This window comes from Gymnoscopelus braueri (genome assembly GCF_963280865.1).
Source record: "Gymnoscopelus braueri genome assembly, chromosome: 16".
Classification (NCBI taxonomy): Eukaryota; Metazoa; Chordata; class Actinopteri; order Myctophiformes; family Myctophidae; genus Gymnoscopelus; species Gymnoscopelus braueri.
In genome coordinates, this window is record NC_137616.1 from 51,520,365 (window position 1) to 51,541,059 (window position 20,695).

The following is a 20,695-nucleotide window of genomic DNA, read 5'->3' on the forward strand; positions in this document are numbered from 1 at the left end:
AAACTCTGCCATATGGTAGATGGTCATGAAAAACTATGGAACCAGGAGACCTGGTACTGCCAGACCCCTGTTGAAAGACATCGGGATACGTCACGCTAAGCTTGGCCAATCAAAAAGAGGACAGAAGACAGACCTCTTTTATGCCCATGTATGGAGAAGAACGTTTGGAGAGGGGGACAGACAAAGCCACATGTAGGCCCGACCCCCTGGGTCTGGCAACTATCAAGAAATAATTCTCACAATCTTTCGCTATATGGCGCTATAGCACTCAATTGAAAATGGCAACTTTGAACAGGTACAACTCATGCCCTGTTTGACCTAGAGCCATGAAACCTGGATACACATATGCGTCTCCTCATGCTGAACAACTTTCACCCTATTTTGAAAAAATTAAAAACAGTCATTGGCTCATAACTTCTGCATTTTTTCACTTATGGAAAATCCGCTACTAACGTTTTGTCGGCAGAGGTCCAAAGTTCATGTGTAAAGAGTTTCGTGCAGATTACTAAAAAATCCCAGGAGGAGATAGATTTGAACTATTGCAGTTTTATGAAAATTATTCATCTGCCCCTAACACATACATGCAGACTCACATTTCTTTGAAACTTTGCAAAAATGTTGAGGGTCATTCCAAATATCACTGAAACCAATCTTACTCCAATTGGCGAAAGGGGGGCGCTATAGCAATTTTTTTGAACATGCAAACTTTAAACAGGCATAAGTCATGCCTCGTTTGGCCGAAAGTCGTGAAACTTGCTCACACTTGTGCCTTGACTCATGAGGAACACATGTATCGCTTTGACCAGTAAGCTCCGCCCTTAGATTGTCCGCAATTTTGAGCAGTTTGAAAAACACTTAAACCCAGGATTTTGCTATTTGCGTGAAACTGTATTGTAACGAGTACACAGGATAGTATCACAGCATATTCATACACAAGACGTAATTACTTCACAAATCATATAAAATATAATTTGTGACTCAATTACCATATTGCAACACAGATACATATTTGTATGTGTACATGTATCGCTATATGAAACTTACGTTACGTTTGTGTAACGTGAGTTCTTGACTGGTTAATATAAATGTCATCAAATAACAAGGAAACACTCACAACTGGTTGGACAAAAGACACCAAAAATCAGGGATTCAATTTATAATAAAGCGGGTTTATTCAGCTTACAGAGTTTACAGGCAGTTTATCAAGTTATGAGCCCTAAAAATGGGACAGTTATTTCAATCCTCTCGCATGAGCGAAAAGTTGAAACACTATTTGTTTAGCTTAGGGTAAATTGTCACTGTTGATCACGGCCGTGAAGCAACATATGCCAATTTACCTACCCATAAAGAGTAGGAGATTTATGGCTGGAAAGCTCTGGTCAGTAGCAAGAGGCTTCAGTGATATTCCCTTTTTAGCTTCAATCCCATTTACTAAAACATATCGATTGATACACACATGTATAACGCTTTGGATATAAGAAAAAGGGGAGTTTGGTGAAAGAGAAAGTTTATGTAGTGTGTGCTTTTAAATGGGGGAAATAAAAACACAGGGAGGTAAAAAAAAAGATCAAAGAGAGAAAGAGGAAAAGAAACGCATTAAGGATACTATACTGTAATACTTGAGTTTACTCAAATGATTACAGTTTAGATATCCAATGTTACACATATAACAATGTCGCCTATGGTAATATGCACAGATCATATGGTAACACACCTGGTGGATGGCTCCAACTGTTTTCTGGAAAAGGATGAACAGGCGCGCTGTTTGGAGCCCGACTTGGCTTTGTAGCGAGTGTTCACAGGTTCCGTGGCTCAGTTAAGGCAGACTGAGGTGGTTCTTGAGCGAAATGTTCGGAAAGGTAGATTGTTCAGTGTAAAGGCAAATACTGAATTGGCATCGATGGTGGCGGGGATCTCCGCTGGATCAGGGCGCACTCACGGCTCGGGTGAGTGTGCGGTGGAGGTGAGGAGAGATGATGATCTCCGCTGGATAAGGGCGCACTCACGGCTCGGGTGAGTGTGCGGTGGAGACGGGGAGAGATGAGGCCTTCTGATCAGCCTCTGCTCCGAAGCGGCTGCAGAGTTGCAGCGGCACGGGTGGTCCCTTCGTCGAGAGTCCTGCAAACGAGTCCGGAGGAGTTTCACCTCGTACCTCAGTTTACAAGTGGTGGCTTGAGCCAACAGGAGGTCCGGTCTGGACCTCCTCGTCGCTGGACCTCCTCGTAGGTGGTTTCGTATTGAAGAGCGTAGAGTAGTGATCTTGAGGACTCTTTATGCCCCAAGATTTCTTTGAAGTGTTTACAAGTACTCTCTATGTTAATTCCTTATCTGCTGTGAGATTGCTGACTCTGAGGCACAGGGGGGGGAAGAAAAACCCTTTAGTGCACTTTATGACCGAGGTCAGCCATGGGCCCCTTGGGCCATGCCCAGGTCACTTCTACACACCAGGCATCTGGAAATACAGCATAGTAATACATTTTCACATTATTAGTGTGGTTGCCCTAACAGGGCAACCAGACTATAGTAATCCTCACACTTTATTATTATTAGTGTGGTTGCCCTAACAGGGCAACCAGACTATAGTACTTGATGAACTTTATTATTCTTTCTAGATAAACATACTTTGCCGTGCTACTCCTCCCACAGTTTTTATCCCCCAATGTTGTGCCATATGTCAAAATGACCGGCTTCACCGGGAATCGTGTGCTTGTATTTTGCTAAGAGATTGGTTAAATAGTTTAATTGATATTGATTTATTAGTGCATTAAATTTCCCCATCCGCTTTAATGGAAAAGTGAAAAAACTCAAATTCAAGTATTTTTTTCCTCAGAAACCGTAAGAGCTAGAGTTACCAGATTTGGAGGGGAGGTTCATAATTTAGTCCGAAATTATTGAAAAAATAATTACACTAATCGGCCACATGGTGGCGCTATAACAGCGCCCTTTACGTTTTGGCCTATAACTCTTGAACCGTAGGTCGTAAAATCAAAATGTCTTTTTCCCTGGAATCCTTGGGTCACTACTCATCTCCCCATATATGCCACGCCATTTGCGTCAGGATAGATTTTCCGCCATTTTGAATTTTCTTCAAAACACACTTTTTGCACCTTTTCCTACAGATTTTTTCCAAATCTCACAAAAATCGGTACACGTGATTTATGGACTCATGCAATAAACCTATCCAAACGGCATTTTGATAGTCCTTACCGTTCGTCCGTAATTGGCTTCCAAAGTTAGTGGGAGGAGCCCGTTTTACCAAAAATGCCAAAAATCACGAACGAAACGTCCAATCGATCCCAAATTTGAATCACATGTTGAGGGTGGTTTACTCAACGAATCCCCAAAAGCATTTCCACTTTGACCCATAGGGGGCACCACAACTGTGCAAAACGTAACCGTTTGATGCAAAAACATGATTTCTCAAATTCAAAAGCAGGTGATCTCAGGAGTGACATGACGATGTCATTGGCCCGCTACATTTGTGGGAGGGGCTTATTTATTTTAGTGGGAGGGGCCTATTTCTTCAAATCAAAACGGCATGTATCACGAACACAGGATCCAATCAGCACCAAATTCGAATGGCACGTCACGCGGCCTCCGATGGTATTCCTCCAAGCATATTCCTCAAGTGTGGGTGGCGGCAACCTGCGACCGGCGTCGGCGCAACCACACTTTGCAATTGCCCTGAATTGCGACGCGTCTAGTTAGTGTGGTTGCCCTAACAGGGCAACCAGACTATTGTTATAGATAAACTGAAAAAAAGCTTTATTTCAAACCGCATCTCCTCCCACAGTTTTTATCCCCCAATGTCGTGCCATATGTCAAAATGACCGGCTTGACCGGGAATCGTGCGCTTGTATTTTGCTAAGAGATTGGTTAAATAGTTAAATTCATATTGATTTATTAATGCATTAAATTTCCCCATCCACTTCACATGGGAAAATGAAAAAACTCCCATTCAAGTATTTAGTTCTCAGAAACCGTAAGGGCTAGAGTTTCAAGACTTGGAGTGGTGGTTCATGATTTAGTCCAAAATTATTATAAAAATAATTAAACCAATCGGCCTCATGGTGGCGCTATAACAGCCCCCTTTACGTTTTGGCCTATAACTCTTGAACCGTAGGTCGTAGAATAAAAATCTTTTTTTTTCCTAGAATCCTTGGGTCATGACGCAACTCCCCATATAGGCCACGCCCATTTGCGTCAGGATAGATTTTCCGCCATTTTTAATTTTCTTCAAAACACACTTTTAGCTCCTCCTCCCACATATTTTCTCCAAATTTCACAAAAATCGGTACACATGATCTTCTGGACCCATGCGATAATCTGGAGCCATACCGTTCGTCCGTAAATGGCTTCCAAAGTTAGAGGGAGGGGTCCGTTTTACAAAAAAGCCCACAAATCACGAACAAAACGTCCAGGCAATCCCAAATTTGAATCACATGTCAAGGGTGGTTTACTCAACAAATCCCCAAAAGCATTTCCACTTTGATCCATAGGGGGCGCCACAAATGCTCAAAATGTAACCGTTTGATGCAAAAACCTTATGTTGGGGGGATCAATCCTGTCAAAAGGAAACGCAAGTGATCTCAGGAGTGACGTGACAATGTAATTGGCGCAAACTCCGAAGGTATTCCTCCCGGCGTATTCCTCGAGAGACCCGGCGGCAGCGACCCGCGACCCGCGTCGGCGCAACCACACTTTGCAATTGCCCTGAATTGCAAAAATTCTAGTTATTAATATTATAGATAAACAATATTTTCAAGCGCATCACAGCCCACAGTTTATTTTTCCCAATTTAGTGCCATATGTCAAAATGACCGGCTTCACCGGGAATCGTGTGCTTGTATTTTGCTAAGAGATTGGTTGCATAGTTTTATTGATATTGATTTATTAGTGCATTAAATTTCCCCATCCACTTTAATGAAAAAGTGAAAAAACTCAAATTCAAGTATTTTTTTCTCAGAAACCGTAAGAGCTAGAGTTACCAGATTTGGAGGGGAGGTTTATAATTTAGTCCAAAATTATTGAAAAAAGTATTACACTAATCGGCCACATGGTGGCGCTATAACAGCCCCCTTTACGTTTTGGCCTATAACTCTTGAACTTCTTTTCCCCTAGATTCCTTGGGTCATGACGCAACTCCACGCCCATTTGCGTCAGGATAGATTTTCCGCCATTTTCAATTTTCTTCAAAACACACTTTTAGCTCCTCCTCCCATATATTTTGTTCAAATTTCACAAAAATCGGTACACATGATCTCTGGACCCATGCGATGGGTATTTATGCGACAGAATTTTGATAGTCCATACCGTTCGTCCGTAAATGGCTTCCAAAGTTAGCAGGAGGGGCCCGTTTTACAAAAAAGCCCACAAATCACGAACAAAATGTCCAGTCAATCCCAAATTTGAATCACATGTCAAGTGTGGATTACTCAACAAATCCCCAAAATAATTTCCACTTTGATCCATAGGGGGCGCCACAAATGCTCAAAATGTAACCTTTTGATGCAAAAACCATATGTTGGGGGGACCAATCCTCTCAAAATGAAACGCAAGTGATCTCAGGAGTTGCGTGACAATGTAATTGGCGCAGCCTCCGACGGTATCCTCGAGTCCCGGCGGCAGCGAACCGCGACTCGCGTCGGCGCAACCACACTCTGCAATTGCCCTGAATTGCGACGCGTCTAGTTGTCCATTATTGTCCACATGTCTCTCCATGAGGTCACGTGTAAAATGTCTTCTTTGTAAAACATGATTGTCCATGCGCTCAAAAGAGGGAGAAAGAGTGAGAGAGAGAGAGGGGGAAGTTGTCTCTGTGTGTGTGTGTGTGTGGGTGTGTGTGTGTGTGTGTGGTTCACAAAGGGGCAATGTGCCTTTTTCACCCCCCAGTGTGGAGGTGACGGCCGTCTGTCTGACTGATGTCCAAGGCCTGTTTTCTCGCAAGATCTGCCCTTCCTTCCTGGTTGTCATCTTTGATGTCATCTACGTTATCTTTAGCAGGATGGGAGAGAGATAGTGGGAAATTCCAAACAGCCCCTTGGTGAGCAGACTGGTATTTACGGTTTGCCCGCAACGTCTCTCTCTGTTATCAACGTGTCGGTTACAGTATCATCTCTGTTACCTCTTTTTTCACTAGTTCAGGTCTGTTGGTCCGATGGCTTCTCTCTACAGAATACGCCTGACAACCGCAAGGTTGCCGGTTCTAGGCTCACTTCATGTAGACTTCATTTAAAGTGCAACGCAAACAACATGAATGTATCAATGAATACATGTGCAATTGTTAAAGATAACATGAAATGCTTATTTGAGAGTATGTTTTTTCAATGTATGACATACTTCATTGTGAAAATAGCCGATCTACAATCTCACAACTTTTCAGATAGCAACGTTTTGTGAGCTTGTAGATCGGCTAATTTCACTGGTTTCTGTTCCGAGGAGACATACAATTTCTCTATCGGTAGACGGTTAGGGAACCAGTGATCTAGAGTAGTTCGTGAAACAGAGGCTTGGTTCATAATGGACGGAAAGAATTATACATATCAACAGACATTGTCAGGGAGGCCATATTACTAGCTCAATGAGAAAAGAGGCAGTCTGTGAGGGCAAAGGTTGCTGGTTCGATCCCTGTCCTTGACAATGTGTTGAAATGATCATGATTTGGCATTCTTAGTTTTACATGTAGTGTTTACTGAGGTTAGGATGGGTGAGTGGGGGCATTGAAACATGACCTTGTTAATGAATGCATGTGCAATTGTTAAAGATAACATGAAATGCTTATTTGAGAGTATTTTTTGTCAATGTATGACATACTTCATTGTGAAAATAGCTGATCTACAATCTCACACATTTTCAGATAGCAACGAGAGTATGTTTTTTCAATGTACTCCATTGTGAAAATAGACAATCTAAAATCTCACAACTTTTCACGTTTTGTGATCGGCTACTTTCACTGGTTTCTGTTCCGAGGAGACGTACAATTTCTCTATCGGTAGATGGTTAGGGAACCAGTGATCTAGAGTAGTTAACAAAACAGAGGCTTGGTCCATCAGGGACGGAAAGACTTATTTGCATATCTCTAGCTCATTGAGAAGAAAGGCAGCCTATGAGTCCGGAGGTCACTGGTTCGATCCCTGTCCCCGACGATGTGTTGAGGTGATCGTGATTTGGCATATGTAGGCTTACGCGTAGTATTTCTTGAGGTTAGGGGAAGGCATAGTTTTACTGAGGCTAGGGTTAGTGAGGGTTTAAAATGCTAATTGCATAATTGCATGGTCTTCTTTCTCTCATGTTCAGTCTTCTATGTTTCTATGGCTTATTGTGCATATTACTTATCATTGCTTCTTTCTTTCTTCTCTCTGCAATCCCTGGCCCTGTATTATCGCTGCTTGCAGCTATATTTTTAATTGACATTTATTTATTTTTAAAAACGTATCACTTTAATTTAAAAGAAAAAACACAATAACCTAAATATAATTTGTAGTAGCATTCGTACACATTTGTGAGACTATAGCTTTTAAATAATGGAATTCTGAAATACTTTTAGTGATAATTTTTAATCTGATTTGAACCATTTAAAGGAGTCTGATGGTGTGAAATCACAGAAACAAAACGTAAGCCTCATAATTGCCTACGTCAGCTTTTTGGTCAAATTGACATTTCTGCCTAACTCTACTCTCCTAACACTGCTGCTTCATGGAGCCTTATTGCCTTTGTCCTCAGCACATAGGCAATAAGGCAGGATGTGTTAGGAGAGTAGAGTTAGGCAGATATAAATAAATGCAGATAAACATGACTTAGGCAAAATGTGTCTTTTTTTCTCATGATTACCCAAGTCACCTATGACTTATAGGCAGAAAGTGTTTTTTTTATTTCTCCGTTCCTGAAAACCCTAAAAATATGACTTATAGGCAATAATGCTATGAGGCTAACAAAAATTAACTCAGTGAACAGACACAGTGTGTGTGTGTGTGTGTGTGTGTGTGTGTGTGTGTGTGTGTGTGTGTGTGTGTGTGTGTGTGTGTGTGTGTGTGTGTGTGTGTGTGTGTGTGTGTGTGTGTGTGGGTGGGTGGGTGCGTGTGCGCGATGAGTGACATCAATGGTGTGAACAGAGATATGTGGGTGTTGGTGAGAAACTGACAGTTGAATAAAATCATGTGACTAATACATTGTGTTTGTAGTTAGAAGAAGTTAAACTTCTGTGTAAATATTTCATAATAATTTGATACATTACCTACAATATGTCATAATACTGTGATACAATACATCACTTCAACACAGCATCTCTGTGTCAGTTTAATAGAAAGAGCAGATTTTTTATTTTGATGGTTCTAAAAATCATATATTTAGGATTTCTAAATAACCTGGTATACCTTAATACCTTGATAGCACCTAACCTCTATGTAGTATGAACATAATATGGAATGCTAAACGTATTTGTATTTTAAACACTGTAATTTATTTGTATTCTGTTTTTCATTGTGTTTTTAATTTTGTCTTTTGTTCATTCTAACACTTCTTTTCTTTTTGTTATTTTTTATAAAACCACATGATGACAGAACCTCTGCTGACCCAGGTAAGAGTTATAGTTGTCACAATGTAACACTGTCTAGTGTGATGTAGAGTTGTCACAGTGTAACACTGTCTAGTGTGATGTAGAGTTGTCACAGAGTAACACTGTCTAGTGTGATGTAGAGTTGTCACAGAGTAACACTGTCTAGTGTGATGTAGAGTTGTCACAGTGTAACACTGTCTAGTGTGATGTAGAGTTGTCACAGAGTAACACTGTCTAGTGTGATGTAGAGTTGTCACAGAGTAACACTGTCTAGTGTAATGGAGAGTTGTCACAGTGTAAAGGTCCTTACACACCGGCGAATATGCGAATATACGCAAAATTCGGACTCGTTCCGAATAATTAAAAGCAATTTTTCGCTTCGCGAAACTGATTTGGACGCTTGCATTGACTTTATAAGGTTTTAAAAAAAAACGTATTTATTCGCATGGAGAATTCGCCCCGGTGTGTAAGGACCTTAACACTGTCTAGTGTGATGTAGAGTTGTCACAGTGTAACACTGTCTAGTGTTATGTAGAGTTGTCACAGAGTAACACTGTCTAGTGTGATGGAGAGTTGTCACAATGTAACACTGTCTAGTGTGATGGAGAGTTGTCACAGTGTAACACTGTCTAGTGTGATGTAGAGTTGTCACAGTGTAACACTGTCTAGTGTGATGTAGAGTTGTCACAGTGTAACACTGTCTAGTGTGATGTAGAGTTGTCACAGTGTAACACTCAGTCTAGTGGTTGGTGACTCACAGGAATGTTCATATAGGTGGATGGTGTGTTTGTGGTTTCAGGTTGAAAAACACTACTTTAGCCAATACTGTAAAAAACATAATGTTGTTCAATAGCACTAAAGTATAACATGACTGTGTTCAACAGGATGATGATGATGATGATGATGATGATGGCTTGACGTCAGTAGAAATGAGTATTTGTACTCTCTGAGAGTTAAATAAGCACTGAGCATGTTACAGTATAGATTGGGGTCCCAGAGATTTAAATAAATCATATCAAATGGGGGTCCATGGTCTAATGTATATCCAACTGGGGGTCCTTGAAATGCACAACGTTGAGAATCACTGAGTAAGAGTAATAAGTAAGAGTAATGATTATCACACGTTAACCTATAATATCATTGATTTAAAGACTTGTATTCATTAAAAATTAATTAACTGGAAGAACCTGCTTTGGCTCAGCTGGAGAACACACCCGGTCAAGAGATGAAGAATGTGAGTGATGATGAGCTGAAGATGATCCAGAAATATGCAGTGGATGTGACTCTGGACCCTGATACAGCACATCCCAGACTCATCCTGTCTGAGGATGGAAAACAAATGAGTGATGGAGGCATAAGGAAGAATCTCCCAGACAACACAGAGAGATTCTCTACATGTCCCTGTGTCTTAGGAAAACAAACCTTCTCCTCAGGAAGGTTTTACTATGAGGTTCAGGTTAAAGGGAAGACTGGGTGGAGTTTAGGAGTGGTCAGAGAGTCCATCAACAGGAAGGGACGAATCAAACTGAACCCCAACAATGGTTACTGGATTATATGGTTGAGGAATAGAAATGAGTACAGGGCTCGTGCTGACCCTCCTGTCCTCCTCCCTGTAATAGAGAAGGTCCAGAAAGTGGGAGTGTTTGTGGATTATGAGGAGGGTCTGGTCTCCTTTTATGATGTGGAGGTCAGAGTTCATCTCTACTCTTTCACTGGCTGCACCTTCACTGAGAAACTATATCCATACTTCAGTCCTGGTCTTAATAATGGTGGTAGAAACTCTGCTCCTCTGATCATCTCTCCTGTCAGTATGGCCTACATTTGATATCATAATCATTTGTATTTTATTTCATTTTTGGCTAATGTTGATATTGCATAATTATGATTTTATTTATCTGTTTTACTTTTTTGAGTTTTTGTCACCACTCACCACAGATCATATCAGGAACATCATACACATATTGTATAAACATACACTGGCTTCCCAACATACACACATATACACAACATAAACACCACACACAGAAAGGTCAAAACAATGACACATCAGTAAAAACCCAACAAACAAACAGACAAACATCACACAGGGAGAAGAGTAGGATATGAGACGTCTGTCCACTGATTCTTATGACTCTTTTTAAAGCTGATAAATATTCTTATATTCCTGTTACTGTGTACAATGTGTTTCCCACTTCTGTACAGAGCTGTGTGTGTGTGTGTGTGTGTGTGTGTGTGTGTGTGTGTGTGTGTGTGTGTGTGTGTGTGTGTGTGTGTGTGTGTGTGTGTGTGTGTGTGTGTGTGTGTGTGTGTGTGTGTGTGTAAGCATGAAGCAAGTTGTTGTTGTCGGGTAGAAACCTTGCATGTCCAAAACCGTTCCTTTTTTATTTAAAAAAATGGAAATAAAAAAAAACAGTGTAAATATCCAATGTAAAGCTCATCACATGACGGATGTCATATTGTATTCAACATAAAAGTGGACGTAGCTTAAAGGATGGAAACAAGCATAACCTGTAACTGTACCTTCATCTAATAATGTTGTTAATAAATGATTGAATCAATAAATCAATGTGATGTATTTGTATTGTATATACTATAGACTATATTCAACATTAATATAATGCTATACTATCACATTGTGTCAGAAGTTCTCTGTATTCCTCATTGGGCGGTAGTGGTGGGGGCGCATCAGGTGAAAGCCGGTATTACACTCGATGTAAACAGGATGTAAACGAGGAAAATGAATGACTTTAAGTAGACCGTGGGCCGAGGGCTCTAATTCTGACTTTCATTGATCCCCACTCTGAGTGTACATTCTTTTTTCACAGTAGACATATAAAATTCTTATAAGTACTGTAACAAATGTTTCCATCTCCGATTCGTGCGCCAGAATGAAAAAGACCGATTTTAACAAATGCAATTTTAAACAGGCAAATATGCAGGGCTACTCAGAATCTCCATGGCAACCAGGAAGAAAACATTCCGTAAAACCGAAACTTCTTGTCCAAAAAAGACTAAAATGAGTGTAAAATATATATTTTCCTAACAAACTTGCAGCAGCTATACCATAGGCTACTAATAGTTCATTCATAACCGTATTGGACTGCTTTTGTAAATCCGATTATTTTCGCTATATGCCTATTGCCTTGCCTCTCGTTCACTGCCACTACAGTGATTTGATCATTAACACATTACCTGCCATCCACGGTTATACTCGTGAATCAAAATGTACCCCTTTAACTGCCACGGGCCCATCAACGGTTTAAACCGTTGATGGGTTTTTTCATTGATTACTGTATATTACACTGTTGCGCAGCTTGTACGTTAATATTGGACCTGTAGATGAAGGGGTTAACCGAAAAAACACGTGATCAGTCAGCTGATCACAAACAGCTGTTTGCCCAAATGTTTTAAAAAGGAGACGGTGGTGCCGCCTCGGCCTGTGCGCCCAAACATTTCAGAGAGACAGAGAGAGAGAGACGGAGATCGGAGTGAAAAGAGTGAGGGTTGGTAACAGCAATTTTTTGAGACAGGTCAGTCAGTGTGTGAGACAGTTTGTGAGTCAGTTAGTGATTGAGTGTGTGTGTGTGTGTGTGTGTGTGTGTGTGTGTGTGTGTGTGTGTGTGTGTGTGAGACTGCATGAGAGTGTGTTAGAAATTGTGAGCGGTTGAGTGTCTTTAGTTTAGTTCAGTTTCGTTTATTTCAGTCGAGTGAGGAGCGGAGAGGAGAGGAGAGGAGAGGATCGAGAGGAGAGGAGAGGAGAGGATCGAGAGGAGAGGAGAGAGATCTTTTGGTGTAGTGTAGTCGGAGAGAGAGGAGATAAGCTTGTAGAGAAGAGGAGTGTGAAGAGGAGAGATCATTTGGTGTGGTCGGAGAGCGGAGCAGACAGGAGAGGAGAAGTGGTCAGTTATAGTGATCGAGGAGAGGAGAGGAGAAAGAAAAAAAAAGAGATCAGATATAGTGTAGTATAAGATGAGGGGCAAAAAACGCTCAAACAGGGGCACTAAACAAGTGTCCGGTTCGCTACGCCAGCAGACACTGTTGGAGTCGTTGACTCGGGCTACTCGGACACAACCAGCAGTGCCAGTGCAACCAGAGCCGCTTTGTCCACCTCCTGTGGACGACAAGAAACTGTTACGCCAGTTACTGGGATTGGGCCCATCATCTACTGGGGTGGACGGCGAGGACAAGCAGCAGTTAGTGGGGGCGATCTCTACTACGGCCGCAGCGGGCCCTTCTTCTGCGGTGGACGGCGAGGACAAGCAGCAGTTAGTCGGGGCGAGCTCCACTACGGCCGTAGCGGCCCCATCTACTGCGGTGGACGGCGAGGACAAGCAGCAGTTAGTGGGGGCGATCTCTACTACGGCCGCAGCGGGCCCATCTACTGCGGTGGACGGCGAGGACAAGCAGCAGTTAGTGGGGGCGATCTCTACTACGGCCGCAGCGGGCCCATCTACTGCGGTGGACGGCGAGGACAAGCAGCAGTTAGTGGGGGCCGTAGCGGGCCCATCTACTGCCGCGGTACCGACCGACGGTGTTCGTCGGAGCGGCAGGACCCGTCCGGAGCCCGACAAGCAGCAGTTAGTGGGGGCGATCTCCACTACGGCCGTAGCGGGCCCATCTACTGCCGCGGTACCGACGGTGTTCGTCGGAGCGGCAGGACCCGTCCGGAGCCCGTTCGCAGCCCAGTTGTCACAGACAACGACAGCGACAGCTCTTCCTCCAGTAGCAGTGATGAGGGCTCTGGTGATCGCTGGGATCCACGGAAGAGAAAGCTTTCTACTGCTCACTTCAGCAGTGGTAAGAATATTTTTTTATTGTGTTTTATTGTGTGTTTGGTGGACTAGACACGATAAGTTGTTGCCAGGTCTGCTTATAAGTTATAACACACACACACACACACACACACACACACACACACACACACACACACACACACACACACACACACAGAGCAGCGTAGGGACACACTCTGATTATGATGCCTATATATTTACTGTGCTTATAAAAATAGCAGATCTACAAGTGTGGTGTGAGCTTGTAGATCTGCTATTTTTATTCTTTTTTGGGAGGGGGATGCAGGTGCACACAGCCCCCCCCCCTCTGAATGCTTCAAAGTGAATTTGAGGTCAGGTCATGTAAACAACCTTGAAGTAAACAACATTTTGATCCTGTCTTGTCCAGTTCATGTCAACAAACTTCTTGTTGACATGTCAAAAATCCTCTTTGATCTGAATTGGTCTGACAGTAGATTCTCACACAACACTGTAGCACCACCGACACTCTGATTATGAATGATGATAATGTAGCCTATATATTTACTATGTTATATTATGTGATGCCTTGTAAAAATAGCAGATCTACAAGTGTGGTGTGAGCTTGTAGATCTGCTATTTTTATTCTTTTTTTGGAGGGGGATGCAGGTGCACACAGCCCCCCCCCCCCCCTCTGAATGCTTCAAAGTGAATTTGAGGTCAGGTCATGTAAACAACCTTGAAGTAAACAACATTTTGATCCTGTCTTGTCCAGTTCATGTCAACAAACTTTTTGTTGACATGTCAAAAATCCTCTTTGATCTGAATTGGTCTGACAGTAGATTCTCACACAACACTGTAGCACCACCGACACTCTCTGTCTGATTATGAATGATGATAATGTAGCCTATATATTTACTATGTTATATTATGTGATGCCTTATAACAATAGCAGATCTACAAGCTCGTTGTGAGCTGCTATTTTTATTCTTTTTTGGGGGGGGGAGTAGGCAGGTGTGCTTTATTGTAAGTCACTCTCGTCTGGATAAGAGTGTTTGCTAAATACCTAAATTGATTTGATGTTCATAATATTTACCAAGTATTTGATATTTCATTTCAGACTCTGACATGGTTGAGGATGTAGAGGACGTAGCCCTGGCCGGACCATCTAGCAGAGGTAAGAACTTTTTCTGTATGACACTTGTACACAGGAATACAAAATTGCTAAAACACCACATAACAATGGTACATGTAGCCTATATATTTACCATGCATGTGCGTGGTGCCATAAAAAAATGTCCAGTTCATGTCAACAAACCTTTTCAAAATTCTCTTTGATCTGAATTGGACTGACAGTAGATTCACACACAACACTGTAGCATGGGGACACACTCTGTCTGATTATGAATGATGATAATGTAGCCTATATATTTACTATGTTATATTGTGTGATGCCATAAAAAATAGCAGATCTACAAGCTCGTTGTGAGTTTGTAGATCTGCTATTTTATTTTTTATTTTTTTGGGGGGGGGGGTAGTAGGCAGGTGTGCTTTATTGTAAGTCACTCTTGTCTGGATAAGAGTGTTTGCTAAATACTTAAATTGATTTGATGTTCATAATATTTACCAAGTATTTGATGTTTCATTTCAGACTGTGACATGGTTGAGGATGTAGAGGACGTAGCCCTGGCCGGACCATCTAGCAGAGGTAAGAACTTTTTCTGTATGACACTTGTACACAGGAATACAAAATTGCTAAAACACCACAGAACAATGGTACATGTAGCCTATATATTTACCATGCATGTGTGTGGTGCCATAAAAAAAATTCCAGTTCATGTCAACAAACCTTTTCAAAATCCTATTTGATCTGAATTGGACTGACAGTAGATTCACACACAACACTGTAGCATGGGGACACACTCTGTCTGATTATGAATGATTATAATGTAGCCTATATATTTACTATGTTATATTGTGTGATGCCATAAAAAATAACAGATCTACAAGCTTGTTGTGAGTTTGTAGATCTGCTATTTTTATTCTTTTTTTGGGGGGGCGGGGGGTAGGTGGGTGGGCTTTATTGTAAGTCGCTCTGTCTGGAAGAGTGTTTGCTACATTCTTATTTCACTTTATTGCAGGCGCAGACATGGTTGAGGAGGAGGTGGCTGTACCCCTGGCTGGATCATCTCGCAAGTCATCTAGCAAGTCATCTCGCAAGTCATCTCGCAAGGGTAAATGTAGCCTATATATTTACTATGCATGTGTGTGATGCCTTTTATAAAAGTAGCAGATCTACAAACTTGTCGCGAGTTTGTAGATCTGCTCTTTTTATTCTTATTTTGGAGGGGGATGCAGGTGCACACAGCCCCCCCCCTCTGACCATGTCTGTTCTGTCATAATGAAATGCTTCAAAGGGAATTTGAGGTCAGGTCATGTAAACAACCTTGAAGTAAACAACATTTTGATCCTGTCCTGTCCAGTTCATGTCAACAAATTCACACACAACACTGTAGCACCACCAACATCTGCTATTTTTAGTCGCTCTGTCTGGATAAGAGTGTTTGCTAAAAGCCTAAAGTGATATTTTATTTATGTATATTTACAGCTGCAGCTCCTGTGGATGTGTGGTCTGACACAGACTGGCAGCCTAAACTCATCCCCTTTACTGCCGTGAATCCGGGCCCTCAGGGTGCTGCTGCTGAGCTCGACTCCGACTGCCCTGCTGACTATCTAGAGCTACTCCTGCCTGATGTTCTGCTCCAGGAGATATGCAACTATACAAACACATATGCTAAAAACACATATGATAAGCAGAGACTTTCAGAGAAGCCACATGCCAGAGGAAACGTTTGGATAGCATTGACCGTTGCAGAGCTGAAGCGTTCCTGGGGCTGCTGTTTCTCACTGGGCTTATTTCCAAACCTGAGACTTCACATTACTGGTCAACCGACGAGAACCTCACAACGCCGTTCTTCGGCAGGATCATGGGCAGGAACCGCTTCCAGCTGATCTGGAGCAACCTTCATTTCAATGACACTCCTTCTGAAGACCCGATGTGGAAAGTGCGCCCACTCCTGGACTCCCTCCTGGCAAATTTCCAGGAAATGTATACACCAGGCCAGAACATCACCATTGATGAGGGAACACTGTGTTTCAGAGGTCGCCTAAGTTTCAAAGTGTACAACCCGTGTAAGCCCATAAAGTATGGCATCAAATCATATATGCTCTGTGACTCCACAACCGGCTATCTTCACAACATGAAGCCATACTGTGGCATCAAGCATACCATCCCGGAAACCGTCACCTTCCTGCTAGGAGGCCTTGCAGGTCAAGGGTACCGATTGTGGATGGACAACCTCTACAACAGTGTGAAGCACAGTAAAGCCCTCCTCAAGCAGGGCACCCATGTGTGCGGGACCCTCCGCCAAAGTAGAGGGCAGCCACCAGCCATAGCAAATGTGAAAAAGTCCAAGCTGCCAGTTGGGTCCACTTTGATGCGTCATCAGGGGGAGGTGATGGTCGTGGCATGGCGGGCCAAGGAAGCCAAGATTGTGACCATGGTTTCCACCATCCACAAAGATGAGATGACCACTGTGGCTGAAAAGAAGAAACACCACAGCGAGAAGGTGTCCGAGGCGAGGCCAGTGTGCGTTGTAGACTACAATAGTTACATGAATGGTGTGGACATGTGCGATCAGAACCTGGCCTACTATCTCTTCACCAGGAAGACCAAGAAGTGGCCCAAGAAATTTGCAGTGTACCTGATCCAGCTGGCTTTGTACAATAGCTACCAGGGGGCAGCAGAGCGTGTAAAAACATTGTTCAAGTTCACCCATGCTGTAGTGAAGTCTTGGACCGGCACTCCGCTTCCTGAGAAGCGGAAGAAGGTGCAGGAAGAGGTGCAGGAAGAGGTGCAGGAAGAGGTGCAGGAGGAGGTGCATGAGGAGGTGCATGAGGAGGGTGCGCAGGAGGAGGAGGTGGAGTGGGCGGAGTGGTCGCCGGATGAGGCCGCGGCGTGGGCGGCGGAGGCGGGCCCAAAGGGCCATGACCCTGAGACCAGACTGGATCGCTCTGCAGCCCATCAGCTGGTCACATACCCACCCACTGAGAACAAGTCTGGTCCAACTAGGGCATGCCGAGTCTGTATCCGCCAGGGGGAACGGAAGGAGACAAGGTACGCATGCAAAGTCTGCAAGGTCCCCTTGCATCCTCTTTGCTACACGGTGTATCACTGTAAGAAGAAGTATTTTTGAAAAACATGCACACACACACACACACACACACACGCTTTCACTCTTTTTGCATTTCATGTAACATGGGCAACTATTGACCAGAGAAGTCAAGGACTGACAGATGATGATGATGATGATGATGATGGATCAACTCTGTGTTTTCTTGCTTCAGTATGTCCTGTAACAACCCTGTAATAACCCTGTAACAATTGAGCCAACACACACACACACACACACACACACACACACACACACACACACACACACACACACTATTACTTTGAAAAGAAAGACTTGAGTTGAAATGCCATTGACATTGAAACGGTGTGATAAAAGTGTGATAAAATGTGTCCAAAAGCTTTTTTTTTTTTTTTTTTTTTTGTAAAGTATTGTTTACATGACGGATGTCAATGAAGGCGCAAAATAAACGTCAAAGACTTTTGAAATTATTTTTATGTCTCTAAACGTGTTTATTTTACTAAATTGCTTATAACTCTGAATGTATGAAAAAAAGGTCAGTTTTTGGTCAAACCAAGCTGTATTCAACTACCTCTAGCTAAAAAACGGAACATGCTATAAACTCAGATTCTAAGCTTTGTTTTGAGATATTCCATGTGTTCATAGTCATAGCACAAACCAATCTGTGAGTCCTCAAATATTAGTCAGAATGGTCAAAATCCTGGCACTGGGGGAACCACACCTCTGGCAGGGAATGTGTTAACATAAATGAAGTGGTTACGTTAATTATTGTCTTTCTAATCTAAAATTGTATCATATTTAAGTATACTTAATCTGTTACAGTTACAGATAATTTTTCAAATAAATCGTACATTATTACCTGTTAAACTGTGAGCCATTTATAGTCAGTGGTGGAAAAAGTACTCACATGTTTTACTTAAGGAAAGGCAATGTAGAAATACTCAACTGTTACAAGTGAAAGTCCGGAATTCAAAATTCACTTGAGTAAAAGAACATAAGTATTGGTATCAAAATGTACTTAAAGTACCGTAAGTAAAAGTACTCTGAATTAAATGTCCCGTTTCACAAGGTAATATCTATCAAATGTAAAATCTTTTGAAAATAGCCGATGTGAGCTTGTAGATTGACAATTTTCAAATAGCCAAAGTTTAAATAGGACGGAAAAAGACTAAGAGGTTAATGTATGTTTTGTAATAATAATTCAAATCTACAAAGTAACTAAAGTTTTCATATAATTGTAGTGGAGTAAAAGTACAATATTTGTCTCTGAGATATAGTGGAGTAGAAGTAAAATAACTAAAACTTGGAAATACTCCAGTAAAGTAAAAAATACCTCAACTGTATGTACTTAAGTACAGTACTTGAGTAAATGTACTTAGTTACTTTACACAACATACTATAGGTGACATGTACATCATTAAATGAAATAACCCCAAAACCTAATATACTATTTTGTTTCTTTGTTTCATCTTTTTCGATGGTGGTAACTGACCTCTCAGCTTCTTCCTGTCATCTGTCCAGACAGTGTCCACACAATGGATCAGGTTCAGTTGCATTTAATAAATGAAACTAAGAGACCAAGATGTGCTAACCAATGGGAATATTTTAGATTGAGAATTACAGTTACATTCTCTTGACCAATAAAGAGCACATTTCAAGAGCATGTAAGACTAGACAAGGTAGCCAAATAAATGGTTTGTTAAATAAACCTACTCACTACCGGTAACTCTTTGTATCTCAACATTTGTACTAAAACGTGGCACTTGAACTGCATCAAAAAGCCTAGATTCAGTAGGGTATGGTAACCAGTAGAAGTAGTACAAAAGGTTACTTTTTTAGAGTGATTTATTCAAAGTTAAAATATTACATAGTATCACATTGCAGCAGCAAACTGTTCCATTGATGGATGACATGCCATGAGGTCCTTGTCTGTGGCCCAGCTACATTACTTCATACGTACATTTTCTGCATTTCAGTGGATATCAGATCAGCCTTGAACTTCCCCTATAACCACTAGGTCAGCTGTTCTATAACATCGCATGTGTCATAGACGCACTGCGAAGAAAACTGGCACCTGAAGTTAACTGTAATGCATTGAAGTCGATGAGAGCAGTTTCTATCAGACATCACATGCTTTCTGATCTCTTGTTTTTCGATGTGCACACTATATCTTTAGTTTCCTGAACCAATCATTTACAAAAGAGCACAAGCATTAAAACATAGATCTTCATAATCATGTCGACCCATCTCTCATAGACTGCATTACGTGACACACAATCCACTCTTCTTCAAACATGTCACAATCATTTTCCAGATCCAGTTGTTTGTCACCTCCTGCACCTCTGCAATTGAGCCACTCCATACAGCCTGCAACACACAAACATCAAAGGTCTCTAAAGAGGAAACATTACATCACCACATTTAATCTAATTAGATGTATAGAATTTCAGGTGTTCTGTACAAATACTTGGGCTCTGTAGATTATTTTAAGTCAAAACTGTGTTATCTAGATTAAAATCTGTACTGTATCAATACATTGTGTCCTATTAACATGTTTAGAAGGACCAGTCAGATTCTGTGACGAGCATAATTCTGCCTAAATGTAGCTTCACAACACTGATTCATATTATTCAAGTGATTTTGTCTGGTGCTGATTCATTAAATAGGATCTGATTATGTATATTTTTGTCTGCTGTTTTGAAGGTCTAGTCAGGTACATGGTAATGTCTAGTCAGGACATGTATGACGCAGGATTTGCTTCTTTTTGTGGTTATTGCACACAATCAAACATAAGATAGAGATAACAAACACAATTTAAGCCACACAAAAACCTTACAAATTAGTATTTTAACACTGTGCATTTAACCAAAAGATATAAACGGGCTCTGAACAGTTGTACAAAATAATGAATGCAGCTAGTGCACACACACTTACTTGACAGACAAACGTAATTTAACCCAACTCGCCTAACTATCTACATTAACAACTGGTAACTTTAGCTTAGAACTTGTCAAGAGAGAAATAACAAATCACCAACCGTAACCCTAAACACCAACTTTGGCAACGGATGCACAGTGACTGGAGATCTGAACAGAAAAGATACGAGATGGAATCAATAAAATAACGAGGCAACGTGTAGCAGAGCCAACTAATGATAGCGAGACATTTATAAAGGG

At 41.7% G+C, this 20,695-nt stretch overlaps 1 protein-coding gene across 1 annotated transcript in view; it reads left to right on the plus strand.

Moving 5' to 3' along the window:
* The window catches only part of LOC308102526 (uncharacterized protein), a 41,775-nt gene extending 30,659 nt beyond the window's left edge, over window positions 1-11,116 (plus strand). The window contains exons 12-13 of the mRNA XM_080452268.1: window positions 8,559-8,575; window positions 9,756-11,116. Coding sequence (XP_080308394.1) covers window positions 8,559-8,575; window positions 9,756-10,379 — 641 coding nt within the window. The 3' untranslated portion in view covers window positions 10,380-11,116. The remainder of the gene's footprint in view (window positions 1-8,558; window positions 8,576-9,755) is intronic.
* Window positions 11,117-20,695: the final 9,579 nt, after the last annotated feature.